The following is a 22173-nucleotide window of genomic DNA, read 5'->3' on the forward strand; positions in this document are numbered from 1 at the left end:
TAACTTTATTCTGTATAAAACAGTTGAGAAAAGACTGACAGTAAAAATGAACATGGGCTCTTGCATTATGAAACTAAAAGTGCTTTTCCCCCCCACACAAATTAGGCTACACATAACGTACACATTAACGCAAGTTGCAGTTTTCAGATAAAGCAGCCTCCAAACTGCAGGGCACAAAAATACATTTTTATCATTATTAGTTGCTGCTGGTCTACACGGTCCCCAGTAGAGGGCGACAAACGTCACAGGTGAAAGTCTGTGAATTACAGTGTTATGGAAAACTTCACTAGGTTTTCAAACCATGCTAGTGATGCCCTCAGGAAACGGTGCACTGTGTCCTAAAAGATCAGGTTATACACGTACATAGCAATATCAAAGTAATACTCTGAGTCATTTAAAATATTTTAATATGTTCAAGGATTGTAAGAATATCCTCTGGCTTTTGATTTTAAAGGAGCTGCAGGCACACAGGTGTTTTGAGTTATTCTAATCAGACCACTGTTCAGGCTGAAAATTTAAAAAGCTACAGTGGAAAACAACGTGACTCCATGTACTTAAAAAAATCTTCAAGGTGTAATTTGTCCTACACGAACAGGTGCAGTAATGCTGTTATTCAATCCCAGTCTGCAGGGGCGGTTCTAGGGTCAGTGGAGGTCCAGGGCCCGTGGTGCGTTCCTTCGTAAAAGAAGACCTCCGACACAGAAAAGTGCAATAAGAGTGCACCATAAATAAATGAACACTATTACTGTTATTATTTTAAACTACAACAAACACAGTTAACTGTCAAACACCCTTGCGCCCCAAAAATCAAAGCATTGCCATGATTAAAACAATATTTAAGATTTTAGTCTGCTGATTGGACTGAATTACCATTTTATTTCACTCCATTTCATTAGAGGTGGTGTACTTCATGGAAATGAAAAGCAGTAAGCAAAATCAACATAATCAAAAACCCACCAAGGTGCACATGATTAAAATTAGCATCTGACACATTTTTTATGGCAAACATAACAAAATGCTTAATCCTGTTTTGAACAAATATTCCAGCCTCTCTGTCATTAAAGATAAGAAATGAATGTTTTATCAGCTGCCACTGAATTAACAAACTGAGTAACATTAACCCGCGGGGCTCTTTCATCCAGCGGGTGAGGGGGAGTTGGGCTGTCTACAGGAGAACTGTGATCAGCAGAGACTTCACCACTTAGGTATCATCATCATTGTTGTCATTGGACAACATCTGTTTCATCACAAAAGAATAAAAATATTTTGGGAATTTTGTGGCTGCATTCATTTTTTGCATAAAGTGCAATATTTGCAATGTTTGATTTTAAGGAAATCCAAAAATAATAAAATAAATCTTCAAATTAGATTGCATTATTTTTTGTAATCTGGTGGATTATGTTAAAATAATTGCCATGTCATGCGTATTCACTACCTGACCACATTTCAAAGTAATCCAAACCAACCCCGATCCCTTCAACACAAGCATTCGCCAGAACACGTGTAATTTCAACTTTTTTTCTTACATAAGAAGGAGGCTGTTTATTTTCTTTACATTTCTGTGCATTTATAACGTCAGAGGACCCGAGCCTCCACAGTAGCTATGTGATTTAGAAATTTTGTAGAATACAAAATAAAAGACAAGCAGAGAAGTAGACAAACATATACCCAAAGAAAACTAAATAAGCAATTTACATAAATTTCAACCTAAAGTGATTTGTTATGCTGTCAGAACATTATATATCTGCTACGTGAATCTAATAATATATTTATAATATATTTTTGCTTTTGCCAGCCCAGTATTCAGTATTTCCAAAGTCCTGTGCATGTGATGGAGACTTCTGACATGGAAGTGCACTCTTAACAATGTCTTTGACTTGGCCAAATCTCAGAAAAGAAAAAAATAATCCTATTTGTCATAAAAAGAGGAGTCTGGTCACGCAGACACCAGAACAACGTGACACAAATGTCCTCTGCCTGATAATGGAGACAGTATCAACTGTGACGCTTGTGTCCATGTGTCGAGAACAGCTGCTTCCCATGACCCTCCAGTGTTTATAGACCTGTTCTATCGATGGCCAGGAGATGGCAGCAGAGGGACTGAGTATTTTTTAAGAGTTCTCTGAACAAAAGCACAGAATAACTTATTCATATGTATATTATTTTTCTTACACAAACATTCACAGCTCATTTCTTCCTTTGTGTTCCTCCTGACCCATCTCCTCCTGCCCCTCTTCTGTCTCAGCATCAGCCTCTATCTGCTTGGCAGTCTCTGAACTGTGGGGTTGTTCTGCTTCCTGCTCCTCCTCTGGATCTCTCCTTTTGTCTTGGTCACACTTAAACACGTCATCCTCTGTGTTTTCACAGTCCCTGTCCTTCCCTTCAGCTTCTTTCTGTCCATATTCGGCTTCCTCTGCTGGGCTGTCCAAAACCTGGTCCATGTCCCCATTTTCTTTTGGGCTGCACAGTTCACATGGGGACAGAGCCTCCTCTCCAGCTGACCTCCTGTGCTGTCTCGTGGGCGGGCGCCTCTTGAATGAAAGCCGTGCACGAGTCTGTTTCGGTGAGAACCAGCAGAGAATTGAGATCATGTTTTTAAACAACATTTAAAAATTCAAGGCAACTGCAAAGAATCTATATTCAGTATCAGTTAATTTGTTTGTCAGAATGACTTTTGGTAAATGTCCAAGTTTAATTAGCATATGCGTGAGAGCACTGCACAAAATGGTACCTAGAGACTCTAACTAGGCTAAGGGGATTACATCTTCAATCCCCCTTGCAGCAGCTCTCATGCACTACAGGGGCATCTTGCTGCAGCTTATCCAAGGCCTGCTTAAGGAGAAGATGCAGAACACCCACTGAGAAAACACGTCAATGGGGACGGGGACCATGTGCCCGGCTCTGACGTCACAGCTCACTCAGCGAATAGCGTGAGAAACACTTCAATGTGACAGCAGCTCATGCTTATCATTGAATGACTCAGAACTTGTGCAAAAGTAATGATTTAAGGGAGAGTGTGTCACTCTGAAAGTCACACTCTTCAACATGATCACAAAACTAGTCCAACTGAAATAGCTTAGATCTATTTGTCCTTGAGATTGTCATGCTAATGTGCAGCTTTCGTATGTTTACCTTGTTGAAGCTCGGCAGTGGTGTGCCCTCAGGAGGGTTGCTGAAGCTGACGCCATCCTCCTCTTCACTGGACTGATGCGAGGGCCGCAGCGTGGGGCTCAGCGGGCTGCTGGGTGTGGTGGGGGACAAGGGTGCCGGCTGAAGCTTCACCTCGGGACTCTTGGGTGAAGGCAGCAGAGCAGTGGGTGACAGAGCAAGATTGGCCTGCAGGGGGGAAGGAAGATCCTGAAGCCTGAACACTATAATCTCTTCAGTACATTGTTTTCTCATGAAAAATTTACTGTAAAACAATGGGCTGTATCTATTTAAACAGAAATTTTCAGCATTGATATGCAACAAAGTTAAAATGAGAGTAAAAACAGAGATTGTTTCTGAGAGGGAGCCAGGCTAATTCAACATAAAAGTCAGCCTATTAGGAAATATAATAAATTAGTGAAGGAAAGATTAAACATTGTCATGCTACTTTAATCATGGGCGTGTAATTTAAAAACCTATTTTAAAAACAGTTTTTAAAATAATGATTAAAAACCAAGAAATGATAGTATATCTAGTCACACAGCATGGTTTATTATAACTTCAAATGTGTATCTTGTTTGAAAAATATCATTTAAAGAATATTATAAGTATTATACAGGTAAACACATTGGACAGTAATCTGCTGGTACATGCCACCTTCCTGCTTTGAATGAACACCTGCTGGCAGTACATCCTGACATTACCTTTTAAGAGACAAAAACAACATCTGCTGTATTCACTCATTCAGATCTAAAGTACAAAAAAGACAAGTTCGTCCCCCGACCGCTGCTCAAGTTTAGAGGATGGTACCCTACCTGCACCGGGGAGAAGAGGAAGAGGGAGAAGCGGCAGCCCTTTTGTCCCATGGCTGCCCACCGTGTGAACTGCTAACTAAATGAACGATGGTGTGGCGTTAAAGCCTTAACAGAGGCAGCAGAGGCTGTGTGGCCCATTATCCACTTAGCTCATTAATCTGAGCCGATTGTAGCATCAGGGACAAGTCCTTCCCCTTTTTCTCAGCGTACGAGCAGCTCAGGCACCAGTGTCAACTGAACAGTGGGTGGCAGTAATGCTTCAAATATCTCACAGTCTCCTCACTTTAAAAAAAAGCTCCTGACAACTTCAGCCTGTATACTTCATCCAGTTTTGGGTAGTAACACATGCAATTTGAATGGCATGCTCAGAATACAAAAAAAGTAACTACAGTCAGTCCAGATTACATTTGTATAATTAGATTCTAGTTACACTGACGAGGATTCATTGAATTGTAATGAAACTTTTTTTTTTTTAGTATGAATATACTGGACACGTTCTACTATCTTTTGAAGTAAATTGCTGCTTTCAGGTTGCCAAGTTGCTAGTTTTGTTATTCGTGGCTTAACTACTGTTTGTGTGCTTTGACGATGATAGTGGAGTTTTTATTCCTTTTTATTTACACTGAAAATAGAAGATGAACATTTTGAGCGCTCCTCCTGTGCTACAAGAGCAAAGCCCTCCATGTGACCTCTGATTCAAAAAGAGCAGCAACAAAAAGTTACTCAAAGGAAACAGCACATGACACGTGGAATACACACAGTACAACTGTACTTTGTGCCAGTGCTGGTTGTACAGTGATTCGACCAACTGTTAATGCCGGATATGCAAAATTCATTCTTTGCATTGAAGGGTTTGAGATGTTTACGGCCATAGTACTGTGGTAATGTTTGTGTGTACTTTAGTAGTTTTTTCTTGTGCATAATTCAACTTTGTCTATTTTTGTTGTTGTAGGCAGACAGACCTAGTTAATAAACAACAAACAAATAAACAATTTAATTTTGGCTCCTACTTTTGTTCCCTCTTCTTGGGTAAATAACAATGGAACTCAGATTTGAGTCGCTACATCCATTTTTATCATAGGGTGCAATATTTTTAGGGCCCGAGCAGGGAACCTGCAAGGACCCTGTTGTTTTTGTAGTGATCATTTTTTGTCCCAAATGATCACATTTTTCACTGCCTGAACATACCCCAAAACTCACCAAACTTGGAATATATGTCACACCTGGCGAAAAATTTTAGAATCTGTTGTCATTGTGAATTTCCATCACTAGGTGGCGCTATAATCAAGGAAAGTGCATTTTGGCTAATAACCCACGTACTTTGTCGCACATTCAAAAACCTCATATCCACACGTTCAGTGAATTGTGCTGAATCTCCTGATATAGGCCACACCCACATCCGCCCACTGTTTTTTTCGCTATTCAGGCAATTTCACCGATTTACTCCAAACTTTGCACACAGCATCTCTGGACCATTCTCACAAAAAGTTATTAAAAGAATTTTGATATTCCAAAGAATACTCAACTTATTAAATAACAACTTCCTGCACATTTCGTTCAAAACAGGAAGTGTTGTATATCTCCACATTGGTTCGTCCGAATGACATGAAACTCAGGATACTACTTCCCCATGAGCCCCTAAAGCACTGTACAAAATCTTGCCCGATGATCACTAGATGGCGCTCTTTAAATTGAAGTATTTTATATCTCCACATCGGTTGGTCGGATTAACACAAAACTTGCTACACTCATTGCCAATGCCCTCCTGAGGACATCTGTTGAAGGTTTTACCTTAGTTTGCAGGGAGTTCTTCGAACTTCAGCGTACATTATTTACTACAGGCAGGAGAAGCCCATCCAAACACAGACAGTTAAGACATGTGTACACAATAATTGGGCAATGGGGCCGGGTAAGCAGCACGCCCAGACAGCAGCACACCCCGACACGCGTTGACTGCGAGGGCCCATTCATCGTTGTTTGCAGCTTTAATTTTTTTTTTTTTTATTAATTTTTATATGTAAATATTAGCATGTTAGCTCAATAGCTCCCAGGTCAAGTGATCAATTGACTCAAAATCATGTTGGGATCATGTAACTACACTGGCTGCATGAGATACGCCTCTTGTTTTTACGTTTTACATCTCTAAATATTTTTTATTATTTTTTATATGTAAATATTAGCATGTTAGCTCAATAGCTTCCAGGTCATGTGATCAATTGACTCAAAATCATGTTGGGATCATGTAACTACACTGGCTGCATGAGATACGCCTCTTGTTTTTACATTTTACATCTCTACATTTTTTTTTAAAATTTTTATATGTAAATATTAGCATGTTAGCGCAATAGCTTCCAGGTCATGTGATCAATTGACTCAAAATCATGTTGGGATCATGTAACTACACTGGCTGCATGAGTCATGGGTCACCAGATTTGGCCCGTAGCTCATTAGCTCAGTAGCGCCCCCTAACGCCCCCTTATGGCTTTTCCAATTAAGTTTTTTTCATTTCTACGCCTCATACTTTATTTCACTAGTCCTACAGATTTAACGCCACAGACTTCACACTCACTAAATATCATCTTCAGACCTTGATGATGACACCTTGTCAAAAGCTTTTGCCTCCGATATACATATATATCATGACCAGACCCACAAAATACCCCTCGGCACCGAAACCCTCAGTCCAACAGGAAGTCGGCCACTTTGGTTCACAGCTGCCATTTTGTCAAACTTGAAGCCCCGCCTCCTACATGCACATACACTAACGAATTTCGGCACGCATAAGTATCGTGACCAAACGCACAAAAAAGCCTCTTGGACCCATAACCTCAGTCCAACGGGAAGTTTGCCATTTTGGTTCAAAGTTGAGATGTTGCTGCCATTTCCACCCATTTCCATGGCTCGTACTTTAATTAACTTGCCCTACAGATTTAACGCCACAGACTTCAAAGTCACTAAGACTCATCCTCATACCTTGATGATGAAAAGTTGTGAAAAGCTTTTGCCTACGTTATTCCTGGTGGGCATGACAGTCTGAACTTTCAATGCTTGGCCATGTCAATGTGTGGTGTGTGTTGGACACAAACTGTCCACTAGGTGGCTACGTTGTGTTGTGGGTCAGCCTGATATCAATCAATCAGACGTAATTTATATCGCACATTTAATACAAATACAATGTAGCACAAAGAGCTTCACACAATAAAAGCAAGCACAACAAAACAGAAGTGAAACCAAAAGACACACACACACACACACACACTTTCTCTCACACAACACATACATGCATTTCTGACAGAAGCTTACTGAGGCGCTATCTTTCGCTCAGCTATGTGCTGTGACGACAAACATCATCCAATTTACATGACATTCACAGGCTGTTTTCTCCAAATCATACACTACAACATGACATATAATTGATGGGTGAGCTCTAGGGCCACATAGTGGACAAACTTGCCCTCTGCGTCTGCCCTCCGACGGCGCCATGGCCCAACGTACGTGGGGGGGCGAGGGCCCGTTCATCGCTGCTTGCAGCTTTAATTTAATGTTTGTGTTCCAAAAGTATTCAGATGAATTTACATTTTTTGTGAACTAATGGATTATTTTACTATTCACAAAATGTCCATGTCATTTGCATTCAGTAACTAACTGCATTTCAAAGTGACATGACCTAACCCTGACTACATCCTCCAACAGCGCATCATTGGTGAGGCTGGTACTTGTTTCCCATTTCCTCCACAAAACCTTTAAGTGTTGGGAGGTGCATCTACCTGAAGTTTCTCAATGATGGGCGAGTTCTTCATCTTGATTTTGAAGGGATTTGGGGAGACGATACTTTTCTGCAAAAGAACAAAGTCAGGGCGGAGTTAATGAAAAGACAAATTCACAGAATCATCACAACCTCCACTTTGAAACATGGAAAGTTAACACTGACATTTTTAGCATAATGCAAATAGTGCAGTTTGTTTGGTCGGTTAGCTGGAAAAAAAACAGCATCACAAACACAACTTTCCCAGTGTTGTAAGCACAAGGTGAAAATAGAAATACTGTCTATTTGGCAACAGTACACTATCTACTGTGTTGATATTGTGATGTTGCAATGATGTTCAGTAGGCCTAAACAAATCCCAGTCTGTTCCCTGGTCGAAGACCTCCTTTGTATATCACAAAGATAGATTTGTAGCACATTGGTTAGTCACGGAACAAATCTACTTACGTCCGAGTCTTCATTATCCTCTTTTTGATTTTTCAACTTTAGGGAACACGGAGGTCGTCTTCGAAATGGCAGCTACAAAGAAAAAGGTCTGTGATCATATGCAAGTACCTCATTTGGTTTTGCATAATTTTGTAAGGATACTCTAACATATAGGATATAAATACAATACCTCATCATTTGAGGTGGGCATTGGTAGAATGTGACCTTTGAACCTTCCAGCCAGCTCAGCCACAGATGGCTTGGATGGAGAATCCTCCTGGAAAAGAAAGATATTAATTGAAACAGCTGACAAATACTTTGTTATCAACAGTCTTTATATTTTGTTTGTCACAATTTAAAACTCTTTAATGCCTCTCATGAGTTGATGGCATCACTGCTTAAGACGGTATATGTGATATATAAGAAGAGATCAGTTAATACCTCTTAATTTGAAGGGTTCTTTGCATGACTTTGCTTTTTCACTTCCTTCATACAAACTGCTTAAGTGCATACATTCAGAGTGGCTCTCTTGGGAAATACAGCTTCAGCTGAGCACTATCATAACCTCTGCTCATATGGGTTATGAAATGTTAATGCACTGATGGAGGATGATTTATTCATCATCAAGTATTGAATTATCTGACAAAACAGACATCAAAGATTAGAGATCAGTTAACAAACACATGCACACATGTATCTTACGATGCAAAGTTAGCATGTTCTTTAACATCCTTACTTTTGTACTTGCATGCTGAGCATGCACTATGACATCGCCACCTTGAACTCTGTTTAGATGATGAGATAATAGATAGCATTCTTAGAAAAAAAGCTGCCACGGTTGAGCTAGGACTTTTTTGATAATCGATTCACCCACATTTGCTTTTCATTTTCCCATGACAAGCAAATGTGCTAATTCCAGCTTCTTAAATGTAAGGATTTGTTGCTTTTCTATGTCATCTATGATAGTATATTAAGAGTCTTTGGGTTTTGGATGGTCGGTCGGACGAAAGAAGCAATTTGAAGACATCATTTTGGGCTCTGGCAAACTGTGATGAGCATTTTTCACAATTTTTTAAAACGTTTACTGAAGCAGATTTAAAATAATTGCTAGTTGCAAAATGATTTTACATAAATCTGTTACTAACTTGGAACCTTTGTCAAAACTGGTTATTTGTTAGTGTTTACACCTGTAAATGTAAAACTTTGAAACTGAATGTCAGTTTTAATGAATGACAAGTTATTCACATGACATCTCTTTTCCCTCTTAGATGAAGCACAACAACTGAATGATATTTAGGGCGGTGACTTGCTGAGCAAGGCGAGCTAAAAGAACAATGCATTCTCATTAAGCATGGCATCTGCAGAGAGCTATTTTGCAGCTGAGCCAGGAGATGTTCTAAGATAAAGAACACATTTCACTTCCTTGTAGACGGGTTGAGAAACACAGCAGGGAGAGTGAGTGTGCAAACCAAAAGACGACTTCACCAGTGTGTTGTTCAGTGCCGTCCTTGGAGGAACTCATCTCTCCTGATACGGAGCGTATTTTGAGGGTAAGAAGACCGGAAGTGAGCCCCCCCTCTCCACAGCTGTTCAACATCACGCTGCAGCCTGTGACAGGAGGGACCTGTCCTTGCAGCCTCACACTGTTATCAGTTCTTGGCCCCTTTACTTTCAGTCTCTCCCACTAGTCCCAAGCTGATTGCTAAACTTCCCTCCTCCACGCTGCCCTTTGATGACCATTAACTCACTCCACATATCTGTGGCCTAAGTGATAAGTTGGCTGATGGCTGCAGGCTGGAATGTGCACGAATGTAAGCCTTGAAAACAACACACTTCAAGTATTTGGACTATGAATGGGTCGAGATGTTTGTTTACAACGTGAGCTCTGCTTGTGGTACTCCTCCCTTTCTCTTTCTAGCTGTAATACTACATCTCATTTCCATCCTACTTTTATTGACCACTAAAAAGCTCATGCCTCTCCTCACAGCTGCCAGTTCTGTCACATTTCCTGGGTGTGTGCTCTCTCAGTTCCCTCCCTCTCTGCACAGTTTGAGCCATGGAAACACGAATCTCCCAAGCTTCACAGACACACACATTCCACACTTTAATCACAAGCTTTATTTTCCTTTTCCCCCTTGTTCTCAACATGACCTCACCACCTTGCTCTCTCCACCCAAACGTATTACAGCATCAGTTGGCCCCGCAGTGCCTCTGTTAACGCTTCTCTGCGCCGCCTCCGTGTCCTAATCCACATCCCAGCCCTTTTCCTGAGTTCTCTTTTCTCATCCGCGATAAATAGTAATCATCAGGGACCACCCACCCTCCACACCATTATTTTGTAACCTCTAATTGTTTAACTCTTTCCTGTCCTTCGAAAACAAATGCTTCCTTCAGAGAGAGCAGCAGCTCTAGTCACAACAGCGCTGGCAGAGGAAGCAGGGCTTTGTTTGATTAAATTGCTGCTCAGATGTTTTGGGTGGAGAAAATCAAAGTTAAATGTTTTATTGTCTAACTATTTAAATGACACACAGGAGGAATCTTTAAACATGCAATCAATCCTTTCTTTGTTTTTTCCAGTAAGTTGCCTCTATTCCTGACACATGGTTTAATATTTTTTAAGTAATTTCTGAGTAAAAACATCTAATTTCTACATATATACTGAGGTTGACCATAAGACTTATTTTACATATTCTGATTATTTTAGAAAAAATCAGTTACTTGCTACAGTGACTAACGAAAAATGTCAGAGCTGAATGAAGATTTAAAAAGCTTCAGCAGAATAAATTATTCAACAACTTTCTAGTTTTAAAAGAAGTCATTTCAGATCCATTAACATCCTTCTACACGTCCTTTCATAGCGAGCTCTTATCTTTAATGAGCTCCTTCATGTAGACAGAATATAACGCCGGACTCAATGCAAATACCTCCCTGACTTCAACTACATTTACCTCGAGGACAGTATATATGGTGATAAATGCGGTTTTATTCATGTTTAAAGAAAAAATGTCATAGGAATGTATTACAAGCATTAAAACGTCCACGTTTGAGAATACATATTTTTTTATAAGCTTTTTATCTGTTTAGAGAACCTTCCTCTGAGGCACTGTCATCAGCCTTAAGCAAAAATATATAATATAAAAAGGAATACTAATCTTGAACAAAGTCTTATTTTGCTAATTTGCCTGTTGAAAGTAAATTGAAAGTATCAACGCAAGCGGACTCAAATGATTTCACTATTTCATTCAGATAACACAAGAGTCATGTTATTTCAGTGAGCAAAGCCAAGCCAAGGCCTTCAGTTGGTTATCAGTACTGCACATGGTAAACTCAGCTGGGACCCCGAGCTCTGTGGAAGAGTGGGAAACTTTGGTTCACTGCAGGAGAGAGCAGGCAAACTATTTCTGGGGCTCTAGGCCTGGGAAAAAACCCCAGAGCTGTGTAGGCAGCCTGGATCAGAGCTCTGCTCTGTAACCCCTCAGCTCCTAAGAGAGACTGTCCCTGGATATGTTAGACCACATCTGAAACATACTGTGATCTAGCATACAGAGCGATTGAGCATGTCTAAACAAGGAAGCGATGAAAAAAAGAGCTACTTAAAGCAGTGCCTTACCCATGTGATTGAGGTTTTTCCAGAAACGAGCCTTACAAGCTATTTCTGAACTCCCCCGGAAACTCCTTTAGATGTTGCTTACTTTACACTTACACATACAGTAGAGACTTGATGGCGTCTTTATTAAAAAATATTAGTTAGTTAATAGCATGAAAAGTCAATTACTTCTTCTGAAAAAACTGGCATACAGGAGAACAGTTGCACAATGAGACCTTATGACAACATAAATGAAATCATTTGCTAGTTTGAATCCCCAGGCCAGTTGGGAAAACATGGTGTGGTTAAATTCTCAGATAACACTTCATTTGCAGCACAGATCACTACGGTGTCAACGCCTTAAAACAAATCCTTTCTTAGTTTGTTTTCCCTCAATAAAAACTCATGGAGCCTCTGTTCACAAGGTGCCATGAGCAGCCTGCAGTCTGTAGTCACTGTTACCAATTGATTATACCAAAGTAATTGTATCATATTGGAATAATCTGTCTAAATTGTGACAAAACTAGCTCTACAGGCTCCACACAACACCAGGAATGAACACAGCTTCTGACGCTGACAGCGGTTAGTTTGACGACAGTAACAAGGTGGTTTTCTTGCTGGGTTTGGCTCTTGGCATTCCAGGGCTGAGTCAGCAAATACAAGTGCTAGCTCCACGGCTAACCAAGATAAACAGAGGTGGGAAGTAACAAAGTAAAAGTACAGCCATCTGCCTGGATTTTCTCATTTTCTCAATTTGCTGCTGTGCACAGGACGCTTTACCATCCAAAATGTCGGTATTTGCCTTCCTGGGAATTAGCCTCAACAATCAACTATTCTGGTGCCTTTACAAATAGCTCGGACAAATCCTACTGATTCTACCTTTAAGACTTTAAATTATATTTATATGACGTGAAGTTCAGTTGGCTTTGCCCAGAAATGGCCAGTCGAAATATCCTTCAGAGGGATACTTTTTACCTCTATACTTTGAGTACATTTCAGAGCCTTTACTTTTTTACTTATACTTGAGCAAAGAAGTTGAACAAGTACTTCTACTTTTCCAAGAGTGTTTTATAACACAATTACCTGTACTTTTACTAGAGTAAAGAATGTGTGTACTTGTGCCACCTCTGAAAAACAACTAGCTGTCGTCCGCTATTTTAGTAGCAGCTAGTGGTTAGTGAAATCACGTTGGTACTTTCACCTCTTCATCAACCTGGTGAAACCAAAAATAGTCATGACGCAATTATAATAGTCTCATGACAGCCAATGTTAAAACCAAGCCCACGACAGTTTCATGACAATAGTTCTTTTAAGTTTTATAATTATGTCTGCTATGACTTATGTATAGATGTATTGTATAACTTATGGTTATGTTGTCTTGGTTAATGTCAGGTTATCATAACAAAGAAATCTTGTCAATGTCAGCTTTACATTACAAGTGACATAACTGACCAAATGACACTTAAGGACAACAGTCTTAAACATTCATAGACTCCTTTGTGTGCAAGTCTAGAGTCAAGGTTATGATGGATAATGTCACGTCAGTGTTATGTACACCCCATCAAATAAAGTGTTACTGACAATTCTCTATCATCTTATGGTATCTATCACCATATCGCCCATGAATGCTACTCTTTAGAGATGTAATTAAAGCGAGTGTTGCTAAACATAATGGCCCCTAATAGAGCTGACACAGTGCACAGGACCACACCTGAAACACCCTCTGTGGTTTTCTGTATAAATGTGAAGTGGAGTGTTGCACGTCCTCAGTGAGCTGTGTTTGGATAAGTAAAGGTTAATCCCAACCAGCGCCTTAATTTCCAGGCTGAGGACAGAGACACGAGGTTTACTGTATGACCAGCAGATGTGGAAACAGAACACAGAGAGAAACAGATCTGACAAAGCCTCCTTTTGTCCGTTCCTGTGATTTCAATTTCCAGAGGCAGGAGAGAAAAAGCACATGATATTAGTCTCAGTAAATCCTCCCATATCTGCCTGATATAAGAGCGGCGGTCAGAGAGCAACAGGCCATGTAATCTACCATGGAGCTGATGAAGATGATGTCTGGCTCAGGATCTTTAACCCTTCTCTAGGAATGCGTTCATTCTCAATCCTCATAAGCTCTCACTGGTGAGCCCCACACAGTGCAAATCTGTGAAAGTGAAGATAAATAAAGCACACCAAAGCACAGCTGTTCAGCAAGATCTTGTTCAATAAGCCCTCCAAGCGTAATGGCTTCAGTTTGAGTGTGCAGACTTTGTTTTCACAAGTCAGCATGTTCTGCACGGGGAAAACCACCACAGTGAGCAGATCCCCTCTGCTGCCTACACTTGTTAAGTGGTGAGAGAGCAGACAGGCACCTTCTCGCTTGCTGCCTTTCCAGGAAAACATGATGTGTTTTTGGACCAGACCTCATCTGAATATCTCACTTTTCCACTGCCCTCACTGGCACCGTGTTTGGGTGTTTTCACATGCGTTATATGTGTGGAAGTAGGCCTTCAATTGAAGCAATGAGGTAAACAGACACACTCATCCAAGAGCTATTGCTGCCTCTGTCTCAATGGAAATGGCACTGTAGACACAGACCAGTACTGTAGGGTGGAGAAACTACTATTAAATACAACAATAAGCATCCAGAGAGAAAGAAAATAAATCCAGGTGACCTGAGAACAGAAAGCTGCTGATAAAGTCTTAATCAAGAAAGAAAACACGACCGAAAAATCTCTTTTTTTAATGCAACAACCAACAAGCCCAGACCTTTTTGATGCCTTTGAGACATGCTATTTAACTGTAATTTGACAGGCAAATTATGACGGTTTGAGAACAGATGACAGAGCCAGGCCTGTTCATGGAATGCACAGTGATATTTCAATATGATAACCAGAGTGGCCTGCTTAAAATAATCTGAACTGTTGTGCAATGAGAAGGCGGTGTTAAAATGGAGAGTAAATGATGAATGAGAAAAGATATCAAAAAATGTAAACATCCCACACATCCCGCTTCCTTCAAATGTTTGAGCCTAAGCAAGAAAACTTGGATGCAAGCATCTGTCAGGGATTCTACGTGGTGTTCTGGTATTCTCATCCGCTCTGATCCACCAATCACGAAGACAAAAACCATCTGGATGGTAGATCAGCTAGTTATCGCAGGGGCTGAGCAGCACAGATGTGAGATGATTTCATTCAGTGAGAGCGGCACCTTCTCTAACTACGATGCTGTTTAGTTCTAGCAGGGATCCAGCGTCACAGGGTTTGGCGTCCATGGCAGATGTGGGACATGCATACTTTAGGATCAAATATTTTATTCCATTATGGGAATGGAGGGCAACATATGTCGCAGGTCAAATGCTTCACACAGGGGGTTTGATGAAGTGCCTGAATAGATTCAGTGGTGGAAAGTGACTAAGTAGTGTACAGTTATTAAATTTAATATCTCAAAAGCACAGTATGTAACTTCTGCTGCTTAGTGTCTCTCAATCAAAACAAAAGATGTAAGTAATGGGATCATGGGAGTTGTTAAACAACTGCAATTGCAGATGAAAATCTATCTGTCTCAGGCAGAAAGGTTCACAGGTCCTAGTGTTTTAAAGTTTTATTCACATTACATTTGTTCACCATCTTCCTTCCTCACTCTCTTGACTTTGTCCCAGAAGGCGACCAAATTTAAAATAACCGTTTTCCGTTTGAACATTGTTGGAAATATTTAGGATATAGTATATAAGTACAAACCTTTGTAGCGGCTTTTTTTTTAGTTATGAAGTTTAATGCAGATGACACTGTGGTTAAGGCATGGGACTATATGAAAATTTCATTTCATGTTTACTCTGTCCAACAGAATTGTGATTCATGATATCATCAACTTACTGTGAGTGTTTTTAATCGTGATCTGCAATAAAATGCTTTATTGTCCCATCCCTACTTTGGACTTGTCTCAGTTGTCTCTTTTGTGATACTGAGTTTAATTAGATTTTTGACATCTATCGTACACCTGGTCCCTCCAAAAGATTAATGGCTTGATAACATGCTCAAACTAGCATCAAGCAGATGTCTTCAAATTAAGGTATTAAGGTAATCTCAATATTTGTCCCAGTTTTTCCTCAAATTGTCAATGTAATAGTGCACACATTAAAAAAACATTATGTAGAAATTGGCATTTTGTGCTATTTGGCACTCCCCAGTTTCTGAGTGCAACACCACTGTCATCAATACAAATCCCAGGTCTGTAACAATTTGTCAGACGTAATGAAGGTGCTAACTACAAACAAAACTCATTACGTCAAAACAATGTTATGTGTTGAAAACTTAAGTAAGCTTGTATGCTGTGATCCTACCCTCTCACTGAAGTTACATAGTGATAGGGGGCAGAGTGGCTCAGACAGAGACACCATTCACCCTATTACAAGATACACTACCATCAAAATCATTCTGAAGCTGTTATTTTAGGGTTAAATTTTTTTTACAAAATGTTGCTTTAAATGATCAAGCACAAATTACAGAATCAGAGTTATTCATAATCTAGCTGCCTTAAGTAATAATACTAACATGACTTTGAAAAAATGGCACTTGTGTAGTACAAGCAGCTTGAAGCACTTATTATGTTTGCACTCCTTTCTGCCAAAAAAGGAAATAAAGAGCATGGCGGGGCGCCAGATGCAGAAAAGGACGGTTGAGGTGCAGGCAGTATGGGTTAACTGTTCAACAGGGAGACTTGGAAGTAAGTTATAAAGTCATGATGATGTTTCCACGTCCTCTGCCTGCTCACTGTTCTCCAAACCCATCTGCATGTGTCTTATGTTTGTATACTGACTAAATTCAACATGTTTGACAATCTACAGATGTCTGCAGATGTCAGACAGTGTAAAGCCAACTAAGGCAGCCAGCTTTGATGATAATATCATGTCCTGCTTCAAGGTGCTTCTGACAGATCTCAAAAAACTTGTCTGGAACAGCTAAACTGGGAAAGAGGTTGTGCAGTGTGGATTGCTCTCTAGATAGAGTATCCATGCAACCACCCATGACATAACTTCAGCATGTGTGTTTTTCTTCTATGGATTACAGTGTCCTCCTCTCTATCTTCTGTGCGGTTCCCACCCCGGCTATCTCTCTGCCCCACACACAGCTTCAGACTGAGACTCAGAAGGGCAGAGCCTGACAACCTCATTCCTGATAGTAGAACTCAGAGAAACACACGTTATCTTTATTTTCAGGGTGGCAAATAATTACATTGCTTAAGAAAAGAACAACAACCACTCTACAAATGAAAAGCAGCTAAAGCAGCTACGGTATTGTGAGGCTTTATGAACCATTTGATTGGTCGTAAAGGTGCAAATATCCTTAAACGAGCCAGGCTTGCACACAATTAAGAGAATGAGATGTAGAGATTTAAATAAAGCAACAAACCAGAGAGTAAAACATTCCCACATGACAAAAAGATTATGGTTAACTTGAGGCAATCACACATCTCCTGCAAACAATTTAAATGATTGAGTTGTTAAGTTCGTGCTCACTCTCCAAAGACAGTGAGCTGCTGATTATCTAAGCAAACATCTCTTCTGTAAGTGAATGTTCCCTCTGATACAATCACTACTTTCAATGTAAACAGTGCTGTGGTTTGAGCTGTCATTAGGTCATATAAAACGTTTTCTTGACATTCAAAATTTGTGCGTATCCTTCAGGCCTGACAAAGATGTCAAACTCATTTCCCACACTGTAAAACATTTGCAAGCATTGTTCACATCGACCACAGTTCTTCTTCCCCTCATCTTTTATTAGTGCATTGCACCTTTTGGGACACATCACAGCTGCTAAACGTTGGTATGCACCAGAGATTAACATCACCTCACTCTTTCTTCACTCTTACTGTGCATTTGCATCCTCGCCTGGCTGCTGATAGGACATGGGGTAAACTATATTGGACCAGCTTATCAAAACAATTCAAGTTACATTTATGATAAGTGTAACCTAACTCACATGGCAACAGTTAATTTTGCCCAAAACTAGTTCTAGTTTTCACACTGTCACTTTTATCACTGGGGAAACTAAATATGTTGCGAAACAGTGAAGACAAATTGCAGTAACTACAGTGAAAATATGTAGATTCTGCAAAAATGATGCACTTCCTGCTGTTTGCTTCTTTTTTCCGGCTGATTTTGCAATGACAACACTTTTGTCACTTAAGACCTCTGGTTTCATAAGACAGTTAAGTATCAGAGAAAGCTGATGTGGTTTGTAGGATGTTATTGAAAAAACACAACAGTAAGCATCAGTGGAATCTAATTCAAAGTCACATGAGATGCTGGTGGTTTGTCCGATCATCACTATGTGCTCTTCATCCAGCTTGTCTTATCATGGCTCAGAAGCCCTTTAATCACAGGACTTAATCATTTGAACAAGCTGTGAAATCAGGAAGCATTTACACTCTTTGCATACACTCCACTGTGTAGCAAGACCTGAACAGGAATCCAACCATAACTTCACCATGACTTGCAGAACAGGCTACAGTTTCGTAGGCTTTCCAAAGCTGATGCTTTACATTCCTCTGAGCTTCACGCTCAGTTAGGTGTCTGTTTAATGTTCGGACTGAACCATTCATCCCGCACTGACACACATACAGCTTAATGTACAGCAAACACTTCAGACTGCATCTGTCACTGATAATGTCCAGTTCTGACAAGCTCTGAACATAATACCAGCGGATGCTTTTAGTCTGTGGTTGCTACAAAGGATGCTACAGTAGCAGTCTTTTGTTACCATTAAACTGGTGGTAGAACAAGTAGTAGTTGGAGAATAAGTAGTAGAGGTGACTGATTATTCGATACAATTATCTGAACCGTAGGGATTTTTGTCTTGTTCTGATTAAATAAATGAATTTAAAAAATATATCACTTTGGCTCTGATATAACCGCCTCTCTCTGTCTGTAGTCACCACTCAATGTCCCGTCCACAACACTATCTAACTGGTTACATGTCATGAGCCCATCAACACTCAATACTCTGAATCTGCAGAGTAACTAGTAACTAAAGTTATCGTATAAATACAGTGGAGTGAAAAGGGCCATTTTCGCCTCCAAAATGTAGTATGGTGGAAGTATAACGTAGCAGAAAATGGAACCATCAAGTAAAGTACAAGTACCTCAGACTTTGACAGAAAATATTCAGTTAAAAAATAGAATTGGAATGATGAATCGATTAGTTGTCAACCATTACATTAATCGACAACTAGTTTAATAATCAATTAATAGGTTTGAGTAATTTTTTAAAGAAAAATAGCTAAAATTCTCAGATTTCAGCTTCTTACATGTGAATATTTTCTGGTTTCTTCACTCTAGTTGCAGGCCTTGTTCCAGATATCTGTATTCAGTCTTATTGATTACCATTAACTGCCTCTGAAAAAACCTTATTGATCAATCCCTAATAAGTAACAGGGGGAGACGTATGTGTTCATAATAATAATAATAATCATGTGACACTATTTTAATGACATAATGTTGTAAAGGAAAGGGGGAAAAACTAACTCATTAGCGAACGTCTGGCTGTTACAGACTGAGTGCCTGTGTTATTGGTCTCTTAACTTTACTATGGATTACATAATAAATCTGCAGACCATATGGTTGGCAAGGCAATCCCAAATACTCACTCCTCTAGCTGTGGTGTTGTTTTTCCATCAAAGGAAAACCACCACCTCCACCCCTTAGCCCAACACACACACAGTACAAATCCTCAGGTGCATGCACACATACACACGCACACACATAAAATTTCCAGTTTGTGTACTTCATAGCTTCTCGTTCCAACACGGGAAACACAAAACTTGAGAATTTCCATGCGTTAATCTCCCCTTCAGGCTCGCTGGAGGCAGCAGATGTAAATCAATGTTTGCGAACATGAAGAGCTCTTTCTTAAAGATGAAAACACACAGCGGCATTTAAGCAGTGAATATGTGTTCAAATATGTGACGTCATCAAAGCTGAAACGCTTTAAATGACAGTGAGCGCGAGACTGACTTTACAGGCTAGTTTAACACTTGTTTACAGGTGCTTTAGGCAAATTGCAGCACGCTAAAATAGCAACTGAGGCAGCGGCTGTGGAAAGCGACACTATTCCAGACAGCGAACATCTGGGAGAACTGATCCATTTAGCTTAAATTCTTTTCAGGTGTCAGATTGTTTACTGGGAAAAAATTCTAAGCAAACAGGAAGAGACAAATCATAAATCTAAAGCAAAACATAAATTATATTGTCAACAGCGGCTACACTAAATTGCACAACCAGCTCAAAAAGGGCTGTAGTTATTGTGTTGTTGTGACAAAACTCAATATAAGCATTGCTTGGCTGTCATCAATGGGTGCAGACCCAAATGACTTTGCATGAGACCACTGACAGATGGCAGATGTCTGAAACATCCAACACCTGGACCTGACTGGAGTGTGTGGGCTGTTTATGGGTTTAACTTCAAGTTTTAAGACTTTAAACTCATGGTGGCTGCCAAGGAGGTGTCACATTTGACATGAGGCAAGGGTTTTAGTACTGGTGTCTTAGTTAAGTAGTTGTTTATCAAGATCAGCTATTTAAGAAGCAGCAAGTAAGCATCTGTATACAATTAAACTGCACCGCTGCTAATTGTCATCAGCCTCTAAATGACTTGACTAATAGCTTCTACTGAAAACTGAGCCCGTTTGGTTTGTGAGGTTTCATTCAGAAGCTGAACTCCTCAATAACAGCTGAACTTGCTTTCACCATCTCAATGATCGGCTAGCACTGAAATTGTAACTATTGGGGACCAGAAAAAAATGTTTACCCAAGAAAATCCCTTTTTTTAACCATTCATTTATCATTTCCAGATTTGGTTGCAGTCCAAAACAGAGACAGAAGAATAAGTTCTTAAGTCCAAGATGAACTGGCCTAAAGCATGTCTAAGTACTATGGTTGAGTGGTATAAGTATATAAGAGTAGTTCTGCGGTGGATTACTAATGTGCTCCCTCGCGTGCCGTGGGGAAAAAATGGGCGTTTCTCTTCCCATTCGCCACATGACGTTAAATACTTGAGAATTATGTTAAAAGTCTGCTTGTTTTGCAGGGAGGAGGCCACAAACCTGCGAGCAAGCCCTGCAGGAAAAACATGTGTGGAAGGACTTGGATGAGCAAAGAAACAAGCTGTTTCTTTTTTTAGCTTCGTCGAAAGTGTGTAAGGGCTAGTTAGCCTTTGAGAAGAGAAAAACCTGGAGAAATTGCTGATAATCAGAGAAATCAGACTTAAAAGCAAAGCGCAGGCTTACAGTGAAAAGAAAATAGACTATTGTTTTTACTCAACGCATTTTATCAGAGCGCACAAACTGTGGCTCATGACAGATGTTCTGTCAGCTACATTTCCTTCCTCTCACTCTGCGGTTACTTGTTATGAAGTCGTTACCACAATCTACTTTAAAATCATATTGGCCTGAAGCTCAAAAACACTGAGTCAAAGAGGTACCAGAGGCAAAATCCTGCTGAATTTGGTGAATCAACATGTTGAGGTGTGTGTGTGTGTGTGTGTGTGTGTGTGTGTGTGTGTGTGTGTGTGTGAACCCTCAGGAAAGAGATGTACAGTCATCCTTTCACGTGCATCTGGTCCATTATATAATACACATAATATAATATATATATTGTTTATCATAAGTGATTTTTAGTAATATATCAGATATCATATCAAAGTTAAGAGCTAAATACTGTAGAGATCATTAAGTACTTTTATAGTAATGAGTAGCCAACACATCTACTTCATAGGATACAAATGCAACATCATTATTTTTTAAATGTCCGCACAGACAGGACCAAGTCCCTCCAGAAATATCACAGTAATAACACACAGACCATTACAACTACTATAAAGTCTGTCCCTGAGCTCACATGATGTAATGTTTTAATTTCAACCACGCATGTCTCCACAACACCGCATTAAATGTCAAAAACATCTGCTCAAGTGGCCTAAAAAGTACAGGCTGCAACAGAAAACTACGACTGAGTCTCATGATGTTACCTCCATCCTGGGGAATGTGCCAGAGATCGTCGCCTCCTGCTCTTTTTTTCTGCTTTTCGGCCTCTTGGAGCAAACTGCCCGCTGGTTGTGAGGAGAGTGAGGAGCGCAGCGCGGACAGAGAGGAGCACTGTGTTTATATCTGGAGCCAAATCAGCCTCATGGACGAGAGGGAGGAGTGGACAACTTTTACGCGCATTTGGCTCTCTCAGCTGCTGTCAATTCAGTCAGGTTTAAAAATACTACTTCTGCTGAAGACTTTCAAAATAAAACTCAGTTGTGTAGGCTTCAAAATTATCTTTTACAATTATAAATTAGAACCACATAGGATACTGTAAGTAGGTTACTTTATCATATGAACACAGCAATCGTAGGATCTAGGCACCTAGGGCTTCTTTGTCAGTAGGGGGCATAGACAGAGGGA

At 40.0% G+C, this 22173-nt stretch overlaps 1 protein-coding gene across 1 annotated transcript; it reads right to left on the reverse strand.

Annotated features, from left to right (window-relative positions):
• Positions 1-441: 441 nt before the first annotated feature.
• LOC311255923 (capZ-interacting protein) lies at positions 442-21876 on the reverse strand. Its single transcript, XM_084350624.1, has 6 exons — positions 21753-21876; positions 8344-8430; positions 8175-8246; positions 7730-7798; positions 3133-3336; positions 442-2555 (listed from the first exon to the last, which is right to left on the reverse strand). The coding sequence occupies exons 1-6, from the start codon at positions 21756-21758 to the stop codon at positions 2181-2183; spliced, it is 813 nt and encodes a 270-aa protein (XP_084206750.1). The 5' UTR covers positions 21759-21876; the 3' UTR covers positions 442-2180.
• Between the last annotated feature and the right edge of the window lie 297 nt (positions 21877-22173).

Source organism: Pagrus pagrus, assembly GCF_965226575.1.
Source record: "Pagrus pagrus genome assembly, chromosome: 4".
NCBI classification, from domain to species: Eukaryota; Metazoa; Chordata; class Actinopteri; order Spariformes; family Sparidae; genus Pagrus; species Pagrus pagrus.